Source organism: Etheostoma spectabile, chromosome 12, assembly GCF_008692095.1.
Source record: "Etheostoma spectabile isolate EspeVRDwgs_2016 chromosome 12, UIUC_Espe_1.0, whole genome shotgun sequence".
NCBI lineage: Eukaryota > Metazoa > Chordata > Actinopteri > Perciformes > Percidae > Etheostoma > Etheostoma spectabile.
In genome coordinates this window covers 10,758,892-10,774,947 of record NC_045744.1, presented here as the reverse complement: position 1 = coordinate 10,774,947, position 16,056 = coordinate 10,758,892, and the positions used below count along the sequence as shown (strand labels likewise).

General features: G+C 40.0%; 1 protein-coding gene across 1 annotated transcript in view; it reads left to right on the top strand.

Annotated features, from left to right (window-relative positions):
- Window positions 1-15,695, top strand: part of rock1 (Rho-associated, coiled-coil containing protein kinase 1) — a 31,845-nt gene extending 16,150 nt beyond the window's left edge. Inside the window, exons 6-34 of the mRNA XM_032530612.1 lie at window positions 872-956; window positions 1,081-1,225; window positions 1,453-1,591; window positions 1,829-1,920; window positions 2,894-3,053; window positions 3,476-3,548; window positions 3,688-3,776; window positions 4,145-4,193; window positions 4,438-4,573; window positions 4,964-5,055; window positions 5,158-5,403; window position 5,925; window positions 6,002-6,108; window positions 6,341-6,491; window positions 7,186-7,346; window positions 7,458-7,642; window positions 8,553-8,622; window positions 8,711-8,814; window positions 9,006-9,171; window positions 9,309-9,402; window positions 9,487-9,575; window positions 9,677-9,868; window positions 9,959-10,124; window positions 12,097-12,167; window positions 12,300-12,388; window positions 12,502-12,580; window positions 12,743-13,004; window positions 13,183-13,390; window positions 13,582-15,695. Coding sequence (XP_032386503.1) covers window positions 872-956; window positions 1,081-1,225; window positions 1,453-1,591; window positions 1,829-1,920; window positions 2,894-3,053; window positions 3,476-3,548; window positions 3,688-3,776; window positions 4,145-4,193; window positions 4,438-4,573; window positions 4,964-5,055; window positions 5,158-5,403; window position 5,925; window positions 6,002-6,108; window positions 6,341-6,491; window positions 7,186-7,346; window positions 7,458-7,642; window positions 8,553-8,622; window positions 8,711-8,814; window positions 9,006-9,171; window positions 9,309-9,402; window positions 9,487-9,575; window positions 9,677-9,868; window positions 9,959-10,124; window positions 12,097-12,167; window positions 12,300-12,388; window positions 12,502-12,580; window positions 12,743-13,004; window positions 13,183-13,390; window positions 13,582-13,633 — 3,553 coding nt within the window. The 3' untranslated portion in view covers window positions 13,634-15,695. The remainder of the gene's footprint in view (window positions 1-871; window positions 957-1,080; window positions 1,226-1,452; window positions 1,592-1,828; window positions 1,921-2,893; window positions 3,054-3,475; window positions 3,549-3,687; window positions 3,777-4,144; window positions 4,194-4,437; window positions 4,574-4,963; window positions 5,056-5,157; window positions 5,404-5,924; window positions 5,926-6,001; window positions 6,109-6,340; window positions 6,492-7,185; window positions 7,347-7,457; window positions 7,643-8,552; window positions 8,623-8,710; window positions 8,815-9,005; window positions 9,172-9,308; window positions 9,403-9,486; window positions 9,576-9,676; window positions 9,869-9,958; window positions 10,125-12,096; window positions 12,168-12,299; window positions 12,389-12,501; window positions 12,581-12,742; window positions 13,005-13,182; window positions 13,391-13,581) is intronic.
- Window positions 15,696-16,056: the final 361 nt, after the last annotated feature.

Here is a 16,056-nt window from a genome sequence, read left to right as displayed (position 1 = left end):
CACAGTAGGATATAAAAGGTGTGGAGGCGACATATGATCTAAGGGGATTTTGTAATAAGCAGGAAGTCCATGGTCAGAGGTACTGTTTTTAGCATAAATGCTAGTTACTTGCTAGTGTTCTAACTATAGGTTTTTCCAAAACTAATGCTTTCCTAACATTACAGTGCCACATGTCCCGTATAAAATCTAGCTTTTCTACCTGTATCTCAAACTGGTTATAGGTTTTTAAATAAGTTGTGAATGCTTTTTTATTGTTTGTATCATTTTTATTTGTAATCTTTCAGCATTGGATTTATTTATGATCAAGATTTTTTTATGAGATTTAAATAGTCTATTATTAGTTGCTTATCTTCAGTTCTTTTCTATGATGTTAGCTGTGGATCTGTAATATATCTTGGAGTAGTTGGATAATCAATCTATCTTTTTATTGATAAAATGACTGTACACAACATCCCTGAAATAGTTTTTTTCCTTTTAAATAGTAACCGATTATTGTATACACTAAGCACAGCTGCAATGTTGTTAAATTCACTACATGACATTTGGATTAAATGGCTCTCTGCCATTTTTCCATTAGTTTGCTGGAAGTTGTAGTGAAAAGAAATTTCAAGAAAACGTACATTCCTCCCCCTCAGTTCCCTGCCTCCTTCATACCTCATTACATCTGACCTATCACTGCAGAGCACTGCAGCACCCTCAGACACTGCTGATTAGGAGAGCTATTTTTCCAGGTTGCACCCTTGATCAGTTCCAACCGTAACTGTCCACAAAGGCATGAGAAGTTCTTTAGTCTTCTTGTTAAATGCTTGAGTTGGACATACTGTTTGTGTGTGTTTATGTGTTTGATATCACTGTATTTTTGCCTTCTCAGGGACGTGAAGCCTGATAACATGTTGCTAGACAAAGCAGGCCACTTAAAACTGGCAGACTTTGGGACCTGCATGAAAATGAACAAGGTATCACATTTAGTTTCACTGATTATTCAGGTCTCTGAAAAGCATTCTAGATTTTTGACAGACAATTCTTAAGGGATGTATCATTACAGGAAAAAAAAGTATTGAAATTGTGATTATTGTTCAGGATGGTATGGTACGATGCGACACAGCAGTGGGAACTCCAGACTACATTTCGCCTGAGGTACTGAAATCTCAAGGAGGAGATGGCTATTATGGCCGAGAGTGTGACTGGTGGTCAGTGGGAGTGTTCCTGTACGAAATGCTAGTTGGTGAGTTACAGATTTTAAGCATTTCTTGTGAAGAACAAGGCTAATATTTTCCCTTTTTATAATTCTTATTCATAATATGAAGTTTGTTAAACAACAAATGTCAAACATAAAGATAAGCGTTCCTGTGTATTTTTTCCTGTTCAGTGTGTATGTATGAAACAACAGTTTGTTCTTACTGTGGGCATATCAGTAACCCATGGCTTTTGTTTGTCTTGTGTTGTGCACAGGCGACACTCCTTTCTATGCCGACTCCCTGGTGGGGACCTACAGCAAAATTATGAACCACAAGAATGCCCTGACCTTCCCTGACGACAGTGACATCTCCAATGACGCCAAGAATCTCATTTGTGCTTTCCTGACGGACAGGTTAGATATTGGCATACTAAGCACTACCCTCTCCTTGTTTAGGCATTGATTGTTTCACATTTTAGAGGACCCTCAGTGGAAAGAATCTTAATTGACATATCCATAATAACACATGTATGCACTTCATTGCATCGAGTTATTGAACTAGGGATATTGAACTGCTTCTATTGGTATATTGAAAGTCATGCGCATGCCGGTTGACATGATCATGTGATATGTCCTCCCTGACCCCCACAGGGAAGTTCGACTTGGCCGTAATGGTGTAGATGAGATCAAGAGACATCCTTTCTTCAAGAATGACCAGTGGACGTGGGAGAACATCAGAGAGAGTAAGAACATTTTAACCGTTAAGGTTACTGATTACTTTCCCACCTCCCCATTTCATCTTGCAGTCTGCACACTGTCACTGCAATCATGTAGCCAGTGATTGTGTTTTCCATTTGACCTACTACAGACAGTTGCAGGAAATTCTTGTACACAAGCTATTCATTCAGTATCCTTTCCAAGACTAAACGTGATTCCTGCTCAGAGGAATAATTGGCAGCACAGCGTTTTTCGAGGCCAACAACGGGTAAGCAGTCCATCGCAAATGCTAATGCGCCGGGATTGACACTAGAGCACAGAGAGATTAGAAATGTAGGGCTAAATCCAGGAGCTATAGTCAGTTCTTTAGTGGCTTTATATTTAATACTTTACTAGGCTGAAGTCAGCACTTTGGTTTTGGCCACCCCTGTCTTTCCACTGGCTGACCAGCTCTGCTAGCTGGCTGCTTCCCCTTGTGTTTCAAAAGAGATCTCTGATCCAGAAAAACTGCAGACAAAAGTGAAACACTTGTTTCTGTGTCTCTATCTAGAAGGTAATCTACTTTAAAATACAGTTATGACCGATTTACAAAAAAAAAATGTATTCAAATAATAGAGGCAGAAGAGCAAAAAAAGTAAACAAGTAAAAAGTTTGGGTTAATAGGAATTACATTCATATTTGCATGTATTGTTTATGATGAAAGACGTTTTGGTTCATAATGATCATTATTATTATTTTACTGCTGTATTAACTAATAGCAAAACTTTAACTGCATTAGAGAACATTATGAACATGGATTGATGAGATTTCATGTTAGTCCCTGTTTTCAAAGACTTGCCTATCATTTCGGGAGTGTCTTCTTCAACCTGTGTTTTACATTTTGCTTGTGTCGTGGACTGTGCCTTTAACACACAGTGGACTTATTATATGTACTGAACTGTGGTGGCCCTGGTTATCTTGTATCATCATGAATCCTCCATCTTTTTCTGGCCTGTGTAGCTGCTGCCCCAGTAGTGCCTGAACTGAGCAGTGATGTTGACACCAGTAACTTTGATGACATCGAAGAGGATCGGGGAGAAGAGGAGACCTTCCCCGTGCCAAAGGCCTTTGTTGGAAACCAGCTGCCCTTCGTAGGCTTCACTTATTACAGCAGTCAGCAGTAAGTTTGCCAGACATGTTTATAATGTAAATAATAATTTAATAAATTAATGTAATTAAATAATATATAATGTCCAGAATTGTTGGTTTGTTTTCTTGTCGAACTAATTTGCCCACATAATTGCACATATGTGAAAATGTAGGGTTTTTACACTGATGCAATGTTCAGTCACTATATCAAGTCTTAAAATGTGTGTGACTTCAGAGTGCACTGTTATCATGGTAGAAATTAATTTGACATTTTGGAGCAAATGTCATAGATATATTTACTGTTTGGTTTGCTTGTAAATGCTCCTGTACACCATTCTTATATATACCTATTTTTTTCTGTGACTAAGTAGCGGTAGAATCCTTTTCACGTTGAGGTGTTTTAATATAACTGTTGTGATTGTGTTTAAATAATAAAACGTGTTCCGTTTCCAGCCTTATGCGCAGCTCCACCGCCGCAAAGACCTGCGACAAACGTAGCAGCTCCACAAAAGAAGACAAAAGTCATGTAAGTAGAAGACTGCAATTTATTTTGTAGTTTTGAGATGTAGAATATCTTCTTAATTTTCCCTTAATGCAGGTATCCTAAATATCTGTCTCAATATAGATCTAAAAGTGTCTGTGTTTGTGTGTGTGTGTCTGTGTAGCTGGAGAACCTGCAGAAGAGGATCTACCAGCTGGAGGAGCAGCTCCATAGTGAGATGCAGCTTAAGGATGAGTTGGAGCAGAAATGCAGGTATTGAACAAGACTTTTACTCCTCTACGAAAAGGTAGAGTCTTAGATAGTCAAAGCACAGATTAAATGCAAATTCTTTGGTCTCATTGACGGCTCGTAAAACAGACGACAGCATTATAGAGGGAGGAGACCTTCATATTACTTCCAAAAAAGAAGAACATTTTTATTGTTTCTAATTAAATTGTAATTTTCGGAATGTAAAAAAGGCTATAGATAAGTGATTGTGACATGGTGCCAACTTGTTATTTGCCCTCTGGTTGCATATGTATTCTATAGAATAATCCAGACTTTTTTACAGCAATGTACATGCAATGTTTTATTTATGAAACATGCAATAAAGTGTTTTTCTCAAATTCTGTTCTCCCCAGGACATCAAACACCAAGATCGACAAGATCATGAAAGAACTGGATGAAGAGGTTAGATGCTGCCCCCCTCCCCCCTCAACATTCTTCTTATGGACAAATTGAACATTTATGTTTGCTGCAATTATATTTATACAAAAAAAACAATTGCATCTACAGCTTTTGTATTGGTAACATCTAAAAAAAAAAGTGCTAATAGAATCAAACAATCAAGTTTATTAAATTATTGTTCAGGGTCTTGATTAAGTATTGGGTTCTTCTTGCCACATCACCACTGCTCTGTTGTTCCTTGCCACAGGCCAACCTGAGGAAGAGTGCAGAGGCCAGCACATCTCTGCTGGAGAAGGACAAGATCATGCTCCAGCACAGATTCACAGAGTACCAAAGAAAAGCTGACCAGGATGCAGAGAAGAGACGCAATTTGGAGAATGAGGGTAAAGATGATGAGGTGCTGCTGACGTATGATTTCAGAAACTGCAATTAAAGGATAATCGCAGAATGAACTGCGGAAGCAGTCGGTATTTAAACATAGTTTTGTTGCATGTTATTGAACCTTCCTCTCAGTATCACTTGATTTGGTCAAGACAAATGCCCCCAAATGGATTAGCTGGCATCCTGGTGTGACCTTCATCCGGCTCGCCGCTAACTACGGAGTCTAGTTAGCTTTTAAACCGTGCCTGTTTGTCTAATTTTTCCATTGATTTGCAACAGAAGACTACACTTAATGTGATTTGTATTAATGGGATTTTGTTTGGGTTTGAAATAGGAGCTTAAATAAGAGCCTGTCTAATTAATATCCCATCTGCTTTTTTTTTCTTTTCTAGTGTCGACTTTAAAGGAGCAGCTTGAAGATTTGAGGAAGATTAGCCAGAACTCTCAGGCCTCGAATGATAAGATTGTCCAGCTGCAGAATCAGGTATACAGTAGACACACACACACACACACACTCTGGACTGGTGTGAAGGTCAATGTATTAAACTTAATTTCTACCCGTGGTCCCCTCGGTTTTGATTGACAGATGGAAGAGGCCAATGACCTCCTGCGTGCAGAGTCGGACACAGCAGCGAGATTAAGGAAGAGCCACACAGAGATGGCCAAGTCAATGAGCCAGTTGGAGAGCTTGAACCGCGAGCTGCAGGAGAGGAGCCGTGCAGCGGACGAGGAGAAGGCCCAGCTGGAGAAGGAGCTCCTGCTTCTTCAGAGCAGCCTGGACTCAGAGAGGAGGAACTACAGCCTGGGCTCTGAGGAGATCATGGAGTGCAAGGTGAACCACTGACACACAAATGATGACAAATGAAATGATGGCAAATGCAAATCTAGTATTAAAATCTATATTAATTCATAACCGTGGTTTGAGATAGATCACATCAGAGTTGAAAACGTACTTTAAAGACAAAGACGGGTGTGTAAAGTGGGAGAATTTGAGTATACTAAACTGTTTCATGTGGTTCTGAATAACTCTTTTAGACTCACTCTCATTCAGACATTTGAGACAGCTGCAGAGATCCCATGTAATAGAAGCCATCCCTCACTCTCCCACTGATGTGTGGGACATGTCCATGCACTGACAGCGCCCACAGCAGTCAAATTAATCCCTAAATTATCTGTCAGCCAGTTATCTTTTAAAGGGAACACGTTTCTGAAAGTCAGAGGGGCTGGGATGGAGGGATGTTGAAGTCCTTTTCTAAAGTTCAGAACAGTATATCAACAGTACTGGTGTTTTTTTTTTCTGTGGTGAACGTTGCCATTGAAATTTATAAATATCTAAATGGCTGTAATAAAAAGGGTTTTGCAATGAAAATGCCCAATTCCTATGATCAACTCCACGAGAGTGATGATTTGTCTTGATTGTCCGTTCTCAGCAAGGATGGCGGGCCTACAAGAGGACAACAAAAACTTGAAGCATGGACTCTCCAAAGTGGAGGCGGAACGCAAACAGGCCCAGGAGAGGAGCAATACCCTGGAGAAGGTATACAATAGTAGTAGTAGTAGTAGTAGTAGTAGTAGTAGTAGTAGTAGTAGTAGTAGTAGTAGTAGTAGTAGTAGTAGTAGTAGTTAGTAGTAGCTCTGCAAATATTGGGGGAAAAAAAAAACCTTTAGAAATTGCTGTGTATTTCTGACGAGATGATAGGACAGTTTGTCAGACAAGTGTGTTCAGCTTGCCTTCATGTTGTTTTCCTTGGCATTACCCCTCCCCACAGGAAAAGAACAACCTGGAGATAGACCTGAACTACAAGCTGAAGACCTTGCAGCAGCGTCTGGAGCAGGAACAGACTGAGCACAGGGGGACGCGGGCACAGCTCACTGACAAATATGAGTCTATTGAAGAAGCCAAATCAGCTGCCATGAATGGTATGCCAGTCCTATGCCGGAGCATGCCCGGCTGCTTTATCTACTCATTCCGTTCTTTTTCTGGAATCCTCCTTGAACTCCTCTGTCTATTTTATTGCATCTCCATCTTTTATTTTCATTAACTTCTTTCTAAACTCATCTTCCTCTTCCTGTTTCATTCTTGTCTTCTTTCTTGTCTATCTTATCAAACTCACCTGCAGGGAATGTTTGGGTGGGAGGAATTCAAGGAGTGTAAACCAGTCAACATGTCAGGACAGTGCCTCATTAAAACAGGACTCTAAAGCCATTTTTGCAATAGAATGATGATCTGTCCGGGTGATTTCTTGCCTTTCACCTTGTACATGCTTTCTTGTCTTTCATGACAGCTCGATTGCTGGCTTGTTATTGTTAATTTTACAGATTTCATCAAATGGTCCTGATTTTATCAAAACGTTTAAAGACAAATCTTTCATCTGGATTCTATTCTATACACTAACATGTTGTGTTTCTACACAACATTCCTCCAATTATTTATTGATTTTGAAAGGAAGTTTTAGAATAGTCACACATCTCACAGATGGATTGTGCAGTGTGAGTTCAGGGTTCCTAAGTTGATAGTTTATCATTTGGCAGTAGAACTAAATATCTGTCAAATTTGAAATTAAATAAATCGCAAGAAGGGATTGATTGTTTTCCCATCACTGTTCTATTTCAGCTGTTCAGCAGAAGATGTCAGAGGAAAGCGGTGCGAGGATGCGAGCGGAGAGCCGGGTAGTGGAGGTGGAGAAGCAGTGCTCAATGTTAGAGTTTGACCTCAAGCAGTCCGTGCAGAAGATGGAGCAGTTGATGAAGCAAAAGGAAAGGCTGGAAGATGAGGTGAGTAATCCCTTTTGGCAGTGCATGTAATTTTCAGGGGTTTCAAATAAAGATGCATTTGTGTGCCTCATATCGGTGATAACTCACCTCTCCAATGTCATCCTTCCCCAGGTGAAGAATCTGCGGATACAGGGGGAACAGGAGTCGAGCAAGCGTGTCCAGTGTCAGAATGACCTGAAGAGCCGCACGCAGGAGGTGGACCGTCTTAGGTGTTCAGAGAAGCAGCTCAAACAGGAGATGAACACAGCTCTAGAGAGTAAACGCTCGCTGGAGTTCCAGCTGGCACAGCTGACCAAGTGAGGGACCTTCTTGCACTATAATTCTAAAATCCATTGTAACTGGAAACATGGTATACTTTCCTTTTGTCAGGAAAGGTTGCATATATTGTCCATCCACTTATTACATTACATTGGACTTTGTCTCCATGTGATGTGCATAAATTAAATAGAATAGAAATTTTAATAAAAATAATAAACACTTTTATAATGTTTACTTTGTAAATGGGAACATTTGAGGTTACTTATTGTAAATGGACTGTATTTATACAGTACTTTTCTGGTCCATCAACCAGAACTACTCAAAACGCTTTTGCATAGTACAGGAACCATTCACCATTTACACACATTCATACACTTGTGGCCATACAAGGTGCCATCTGCTCATTAGATAAACATTCACACTCATTTACACCCCAGTGGCTCAGCATTGGCGGAAATTTGGGGTTTCAGTGTCTTTCCCAAGGACACTGACAGTCGCCGCTGGGCCAGTTGAACTCTAAAATGACCCGGCAGCCGGTCCAGCCAGGAGCTTTAATTGTCTGCTATTGGCCAGTAATGCTCTTTGGAAGTCAATGCGTAAATTGCCCTACAATTGCCTGCTATTATCAAATAAGTGCTATTATTCCAGCTTATGGTGACTATGCCAAAGCTGTTCTGCAGCGGTGTTTACATCAAAGGATTAGGGTTTAGAGTCCAGCTTCATCAACTCTATTGCTAATCCTCTGGCTAGTGCTGCAGCTAGTGCCGCTGGTTGTGGTGCTAGTTACAGTTGACCACAGGTGCAGATTTGGAGGCTTGCTCTGTTTGCCTGGCTAATGAGTATTGTTGGAAAGTGCTCAAACTTGTAACATGTAAAATTAGCTACATACATAGAATTAATGAAGAATTGAAAATAAGTACTTAATGTATTTGATTGGTGTGTTAACAGACAATACAGAGGCAATGAGGGACAGATGAGGGAACTTCAGGACCAGCTTGAGGCCGAACAGTATTTTTCTGTAAGTATAAGTCTCAGTTCCACATGTCTCTCTCCCCTTTATAAAATGTGAATGTCACTGGCTAAACCATCTGTCTGTTCTCCCTCAGACGCTTTACAAAACTCAGGTTAAGGAACTAAAAGAGGAGATTGAGGAAAGGAACCGGCAGGTACAAGAGGCTCATAAAAAGGTGCAGGAGTTATGCAGTGAAAGGTAAGAGACTCATATCTATTCACAGGTATCACTTCATTGATGTAACCACCCAAATATTAGCAAATGTTTTTCTGTCCTATTGTTTTAAGTTTTTGTTGTGGTCTTATGACAAAATGCTGATGAGGTTACGTATGTGGGAGTTTTTTTTTCTTTTTTTTTAACTTATAAAATTTGTTTTATCCTGGACAAAGGGACTCCCTGTCTGCCCAGCTGGATCTGACAGTGACCAAGGCGGAGTCAGAGCAGCTCGCCCGGGCACTGCAGGAGGAACAGTACTTTGAGCTCAGCCAGGAGAACAAAAAGGCAACGAGTAGACATAAGCAGGACATTGCGGAGAAGGAGTCTACTATTGCACGGGTGAGCAAATCCAACACTGTTGTATTATTAACTTCCACAATGTATATTGTGTTGCACATTAATTAAGATCCAACTTAATTTATTGTCTACCTTTTGAGTGGGGGGGAGAAAGTGATGATATTGAGCTTTCTGTGCAGCTCGAGGAATCCAATAGAACTCTGACCAAAGATGTGGAGAACCTCAGTAAAGAGAAGGCTGAGTTAACAGAAAAGCTCAGTACTCAGGAAGAAGGTACTGTCCCCTCGTTGACTTCCTTGTCTCTTTGCTGCATTCAAATTGCGTTGTTGCACAAGCTAAGTCTCTCTTTCTCGACAGAGTATATAGCTCAGAAGGAAGAGATTGCAAATACAATCAAGGCCAACTACGACAAGGTCCTCAACACAGAGCGCACGTTGAAGACTCAGGTAAAGATGTTTTGGTCGGAAGGTATTTGCAAACACCAGCAATATAAAGTAGAGAATGGTGACTGATGCTTTCCAACTATTCACCTACTTGATTATATCAGGCGGTTAACAAGTTGGCAGAAATCATGAACCGCAAGGACATGAAGCTGGACCAGAAGAAGAAGGGCAGTACTGCCGACCTGCGGAAGAAGGAGAAGGAGAACCGGAAGCTTCAGCTGGAACTTAACCAGGAGAAGGAGAAGTTTAACCACATGGCCATCAAGTACCAGAAGGAGTTGAGCGAGATGCAGGCGGTACGTTGACCAAGTTTTATTAGAGCCCAGTAAAATAAAAATGTGTCCCTTGTGTTTTTAACCCAAATCTCATGGCTTTACCACCAACAGCAACTGGCCGAGGAATGCACATATCGCAACGAGCTGCAAATGCAGCTGGATAGCAAGGAGAGCGACATCGAGCAGCTCCGGGAGAAACTGAATGACCTGCAGCAGCGCATGGATAGCTCTAGTCTCACCAGCTTGCAGACAGATGAGACGGACGGCAACATCGCAGGTAGGGTCCCCACAGGGCCTAACTGGACACTGCTGCTGCTACTTTTACTACGCTTAAGAATCTCAAGTCCCAAATGCACAATTCCTCCATTATTCTGCCACTATTAAGCCAAAATCAAATTTAAGAGCATTAAAATAGTCTAGAAATCGCATAGAAAAACAAAGTATTTGTCTTGTTGAAGCCATAACCGTGAGAAAATGGTCTTCAAAGTGTGGCTGTTTCTTTACTGTTTTAGTATATTTTGCATCTTGTAGATGCCGTGCTGTTGAGGTCCTTGTGTTTTTAAATCAAATTATGATAAAATTGATGATGTGCATCCACTATACACTCATTTAAATACCATACTTTACCCTCCACCTCCTTGTATGAGTTTGAATGTTTGTATTGAGTGAGCTCAAGCTTAGACCTTTTAAAGTTATCTTATGACCAAAAGGTAGTACTTTCTTTGGGGGATGTTGTAGTTTTGTTGCTTTTTGCATTTAAATGTTTATTGCAGATCACATCTTTTGTCCATGCTGATATCAATCTGTTTCAGTCGTTAATTTTTGTGTAGAGTGTTGAATCCATGCTTTCAGGGTGGGCAAGGATTGTGTGTTAGGACCATTGTGTATAGTTAAGACATAACAGCAGGTGTTTATTGAACAGGCCGTTCAACAAGCGACGGTTTTAGGTTTAGTACATTAGGGTAAGAAATCTGAGGCAGTCTCACAGTTTTTTAAATCCACGCTGCCATACAGCTGTACAATGATCAGCATCAGTGCAAAATTAATTTACAATGGTAAACACCTAGCTTATATCCCCATTTACAAATGTCAGTGTGTTATAGGTATGTTTTCATAAATGCTTGTCTGTGGTTAAATCATTTTCTCTTTATTTCCCTCATGTCCAGTCGGTTCTCTTCTTATCTTTGTAACGTCTATTCCTTTCCCTCTGTGAGTAACTGAGTGGACGAGCCCCTCTTGCCTGGTCTGTGCTGCAGCTGTTGTGTTTGTGTCTTTTTGCCCCGGAGTATTCTTTTACCAGAGGCGAGAAAGCCATCTCTTTAGGGGAATTCAGCAACACTTTTGAAAGAAGCCTGACAGAGTGGAGAGAAAATGATCTGTCCAAATTGTGAAAACCGTCTGACCAACAAAAGACTAACTTTTGAATGGGATGTTAAGCAAAAGATGCTGGCAGAGAACTTGCTTAATGTCACAAGGTCAGCCCCAACGGTAACGTAACCACATCAGATCAGAGGTTACCGTCATACAAGACTACGCCCTGTGTGAGGTTTACCGCCTCACTCTCAGCACCTTTCAAAACGTGTCTTGAAACTGAAAGCTGTTTTTTAATTCATGGCACTTGAGTTTCAAACACCTACACTTTTATTTTATTTTTTATTTTTTTGCCGGCATGATCACCTAGAAGTAGCCTACTGCTCGTTAGGACACAAAGACCTCCCTCCCAATGTCACATTTAGTAGACAAGCCCCTATTAGTTCACTGTTCCCATTTAACTTGTGTTGTTTCAGCTGCATGCACTTGGAATTATAATTTCAGCCCCAAATAATGTACATAATCTGCAATGCATATGGTTGCTTCAACAAGGAGTGAGTGATCCATCTAATTTACAGAAAATAAATACTAATTCCTGCTGCAAAACTCTTATTAAAGAGACATTATTTGAAATGATAAATTCTGACATGCCCTGCTAACATGCTGTAAAAAGGACCTAACCCATGTCAAATATGTTCCTCTTGCTTGGGGATGTCTAAACTCCTCTCTAATCACCTACTCAAGTGCAGTTACCTTAATTCTGGTAGAGCTCCTTTAGGGGCACCTGCTGTATCGGAACAATTGAGACCTTTGTTGCTTAACTTTTTATTTTTTCTCCCCAGTTGAGTTTGGATTTAAACACTGCATGGCCTTTTTGACAGTGCATTTAATTCACTGCATAGATTTGTAAGTTTTGTTGCATCTGGGCTGCTTTTCAGAATCCAGATTGGAGGGTTGGCTGTCCATTCCTAACCGTGCTAATATCAAGCGATACGGATGGAAGAAGCAGGTATGGTGTTTTATTTGGTGTTTCCTCTGCACCTGCATTGTGTGGAAATATGTCATGGTTTGTAGAGATTGCTGCCAACACCTCCAAGGGTAATATCTGTCTTCCTCTCATTGCCCTTTTTAATATTTGCAGTATGTGGTAGTGAGCAGCAAGAAGATTCTGTTCTACAATGATGAGCAGGATAAGGAACAATCCAACCCCTCGATGGTACTAGATATCGAGTAAGTCTTTTTTTTTCTTCCCCTTTTTGACAGACACAGTTGTGCTGAAAAATGTCTGCTGTAAGTAATAGTGTATTGATACGTAATTGCTAATTTTGTGCCGTCTTGTGCAGCAAACTGTTTCACGTAAGACCAGTCACACAAGGAGACGTGTACCGAGCTGAGACAGAAGAGATTCCAAGGATATTTCAGGTTGGAGGCTTCTTGCTGTGCTGGAGATTGCACTAGATTTTAATATTTGCATTCTGCTTGGATTTCAAAAAGTCAAGTCAGATTATGTAAAGAAAAGCTTATTTTAGTACAGAGGTTTTTGACAAAGTCTCTCTGTCTCTATCTCCTTCTCTCTGTTTTCAGATTCTGTATGCCAATGAGGGAGAATGCAGGAAGGAGGTGGAAATTGAGGCGGTCCCTCAGGGCGACAAGACCAACTGTCTCCCACACAAAGGCCACGAGTTCATCCCTACGCTATATCACTTCCCTTCCAACTGTGAGGCCTGCTCCAAGCCTCTGTGGCACGTCTTCAAGCCGCCTCCGGCCCTGGAGTGTCGCCGCTGCCACGTCAAGTGCCACAAGGACCACCTTGACAAAAAGGAGGACGTTATTGCGCCTTGCAAAGGTAAAGTCCTGTGCTTGGCGCTCTAAGCTGTTATGACAAACAGAATTTTTTACACTCACATTTTAATTGTGCAGCCTTATGGGGTCGTTTTTTGGTCATATTTGTCAGAACTGATTCTTGACTGGCAACATCTTGTGCCCTTTGTTTATTTGTTTTGTTTATTAACCCTCCCCCACAGTAAACTACGATGTGACCTCTGCCCGGGACATGCTCCTGCTGGCCCTGACCCAGGATGAGCAGAAGAAATGGATTGGCCACCTTGGAAAGAAGATTCCCAAGACCCCACCATCTACGTTTTCAAGAGCCTCACCTCGTTCTATGTCCACTCGCTCTGGACCAAACCAGTCCTTCCGCAAGAACCCTAAAAGCAATCCAGGAAAGCTGAGGTAACTTGACAATTTGTGACAGCTGTCTAGGCTTTTGAGATAATTTCATGACATACAATAAGGCATTGTACTATTGTTTTAGGCACTAAGTGAGGGTGTGCTGCAGTCAGAAGTCTTATTATATCCCATCTGGTGGGCTGAGATGTGGTCAAGTCAGTCGCGTGACCTGCTGTTTGTCTCCTGTGTTGTAGCAGAGCGCAGTCCAGCCTCCAAGCAGCAGACACAACATCCAGCACTTGTTGACAGCAACTTCTTCAGAAAGTGTTTTTTTTTTTTTTTTAGATATTTTTCTACTGCTTTAAACCTTTCTATTTATTAATTGTGTTACAGGGTGTTTCTAACACGAGACACTTGGTTGCTTGGTTGGTTGGTTGCTTGGTTGGTTGGTTGACTCCTGGGCTCTTTCCAGTTGACACTTGGGGTTTCTCTTAATTGGCACTAATGTGTTGTTGGGTTCAGTGACTAACTTATAGACTTACTATACAACTCTTCATTAAAATGGTCCAAATAAAGGATTTTAACATTACCTGTCAAACATGATGCAAAGGTGTTGACGGTGTTAACGTTGCAGTGTCTGTAAACCAGCTTTTCTGTTGTATATTGACTTAGATTGGGTTACTAACAAAGTTTAAGATATTATGTCTCTCTTTTACTGGACACCTGTCTCTGTTTTTTGTTTCAGCTAACCATCTGAACCGCTGGGATTTTTTTCTGGACTCTAAACTTTCCCTCCTTCCTCATCCTCAAAAACAAAGAAACCTGTATTGCATAAAAAAATATTCATTAAAAAAAGAGAATATATCAATAAATATCCAGCGCTGGAAAATTGCAACACATGTCAGACACAAGGCACCATGGACATTAAGAGGCCTGATACCCCCCCCATCACCTTTCCACATTCAAGAGATAACCTTCATTCAACTCAACAAACTTACAGCTCTCCATTTCTACCAGAAGATGGCTCGTCTTGAACTAAAGATGGACAGTGGAGTGATTGAGGGACTTATGTCATGGAGACCTTCTGTGTTTCATATTATATGACAGTTATGATAAAAAATGGGAAGGTTAAAGGGGGTTTTGCTGGGACTTCTGTTGTATGTGTTCAGTTTACGGTACTGTCATACAGGGATTGCAGATCTGCAGTGAGTGGTTGTGTCTCAGGGGTGGAAAATTTATATTTTGTAATTTTTTCCCCCCAGCTGACAGATACTCAAGCTAATTGCAAGTATACTTCTGTTTCCAGCTAACAAAAGAAAAAAGAAAGCAAAAGACTGATGCCTTCATTTAATATATCTGGCCTTTTGCCTTCATTCTTATCACTCTGCAAGTCACTTATCAGGTTTGGGAAAAAGTATTGGGACATAAGTATTAGATGTATTGAGTGAGGAGCATGCAAGATCATCATTTAAATCTATGCATTATTTTTATTATAATTATTTTTATTACTCCAAGCCATAAGGAATATTCCATTGTAATGGCATATAGGAGTCCTAAAACTTAATTGACTTGTCTTTCTGTTTATTTGGTACATTGTCTCTGTAATATTTTTTTCTTGTATTGTTTATTTTTTTTATGTATTGCCTTACATTGATTCATAGATACATGGTTCAAAAGGAAAACATTAAGTTAACAAATGTAAAACTGCACTGTTTGAATTGTAAATTATTTGTAGACTAAACAGGTGTAGCATTTGGCCCACCTAGTGCCTTAACGTTTGGATATTGATTTTACTGCCATATCTGTTTTTTCTTTTTCTTCTCCAAAACAAGACAAATCTTAACTCTTCCATCATTTATTTTTTAAGAAAATCACAACTTTGTTTTATCAGAACTTTTTTTTTACTCTGGTTTGAAAATATATATATATATATATATATATATATATATATATATATATTATATATATATATATATATATATATATATATATAAAAACTCTTTATGGACGCATTGCATACAGTTAATGTGTCAAAACAAGTCCCTAGTCTTGGTTCATTTAAGACAAATTCGGGATGGTGTACCTAAAGTGAACCTACCTATATAAATAATTGTCCTAGTTAACAATTACGAGTTGTTTCTCTAACAAGGTCATGTCCCGTTAATGCAAAACCCCCACAGTGTAATAATGAAAGAGACATAAGGATTATGGAATACCTCCGCAATCTTTTTATCTGTAACTTTTTGTTCAGTTAAAAAAAAAAAAAGCACTGGAACTATGATCTACACTTGTCTTGGATAATTTGCATGGTAAATTGCATTGGAATCCGCACTGATGGATATGTCAATAAACATATCTGTATCATTCACTCTATATTAGTTTTCACTACAGATATCCATCCTGGGTTTCATATTTTTAATGTCAGCCCATACATCAGTCCATCCCAAGACTGGACTAACCAGGCGAAGTGGGCAACATCCCAGGAGGCCCAAAAGCTCCAGACCTATTACTGTGTGAAGTGATACGTTTTCATTTATTTGAGAATTTGTTTGGGAATATGTGGCTTAGAAGCACACTATCAACTGACTTTTTTATTTTTTTATCTTGAAGCCCTGTTTGGAGAGGTTCCATGTTTGTGTCGAAACCAAAAACCTAGTTTTGCGTACATTATTCAGTTATTCAGTTGTGGTTACAGGTTGCATATTCAAGAGTAAGTGTTTAGTTAAATT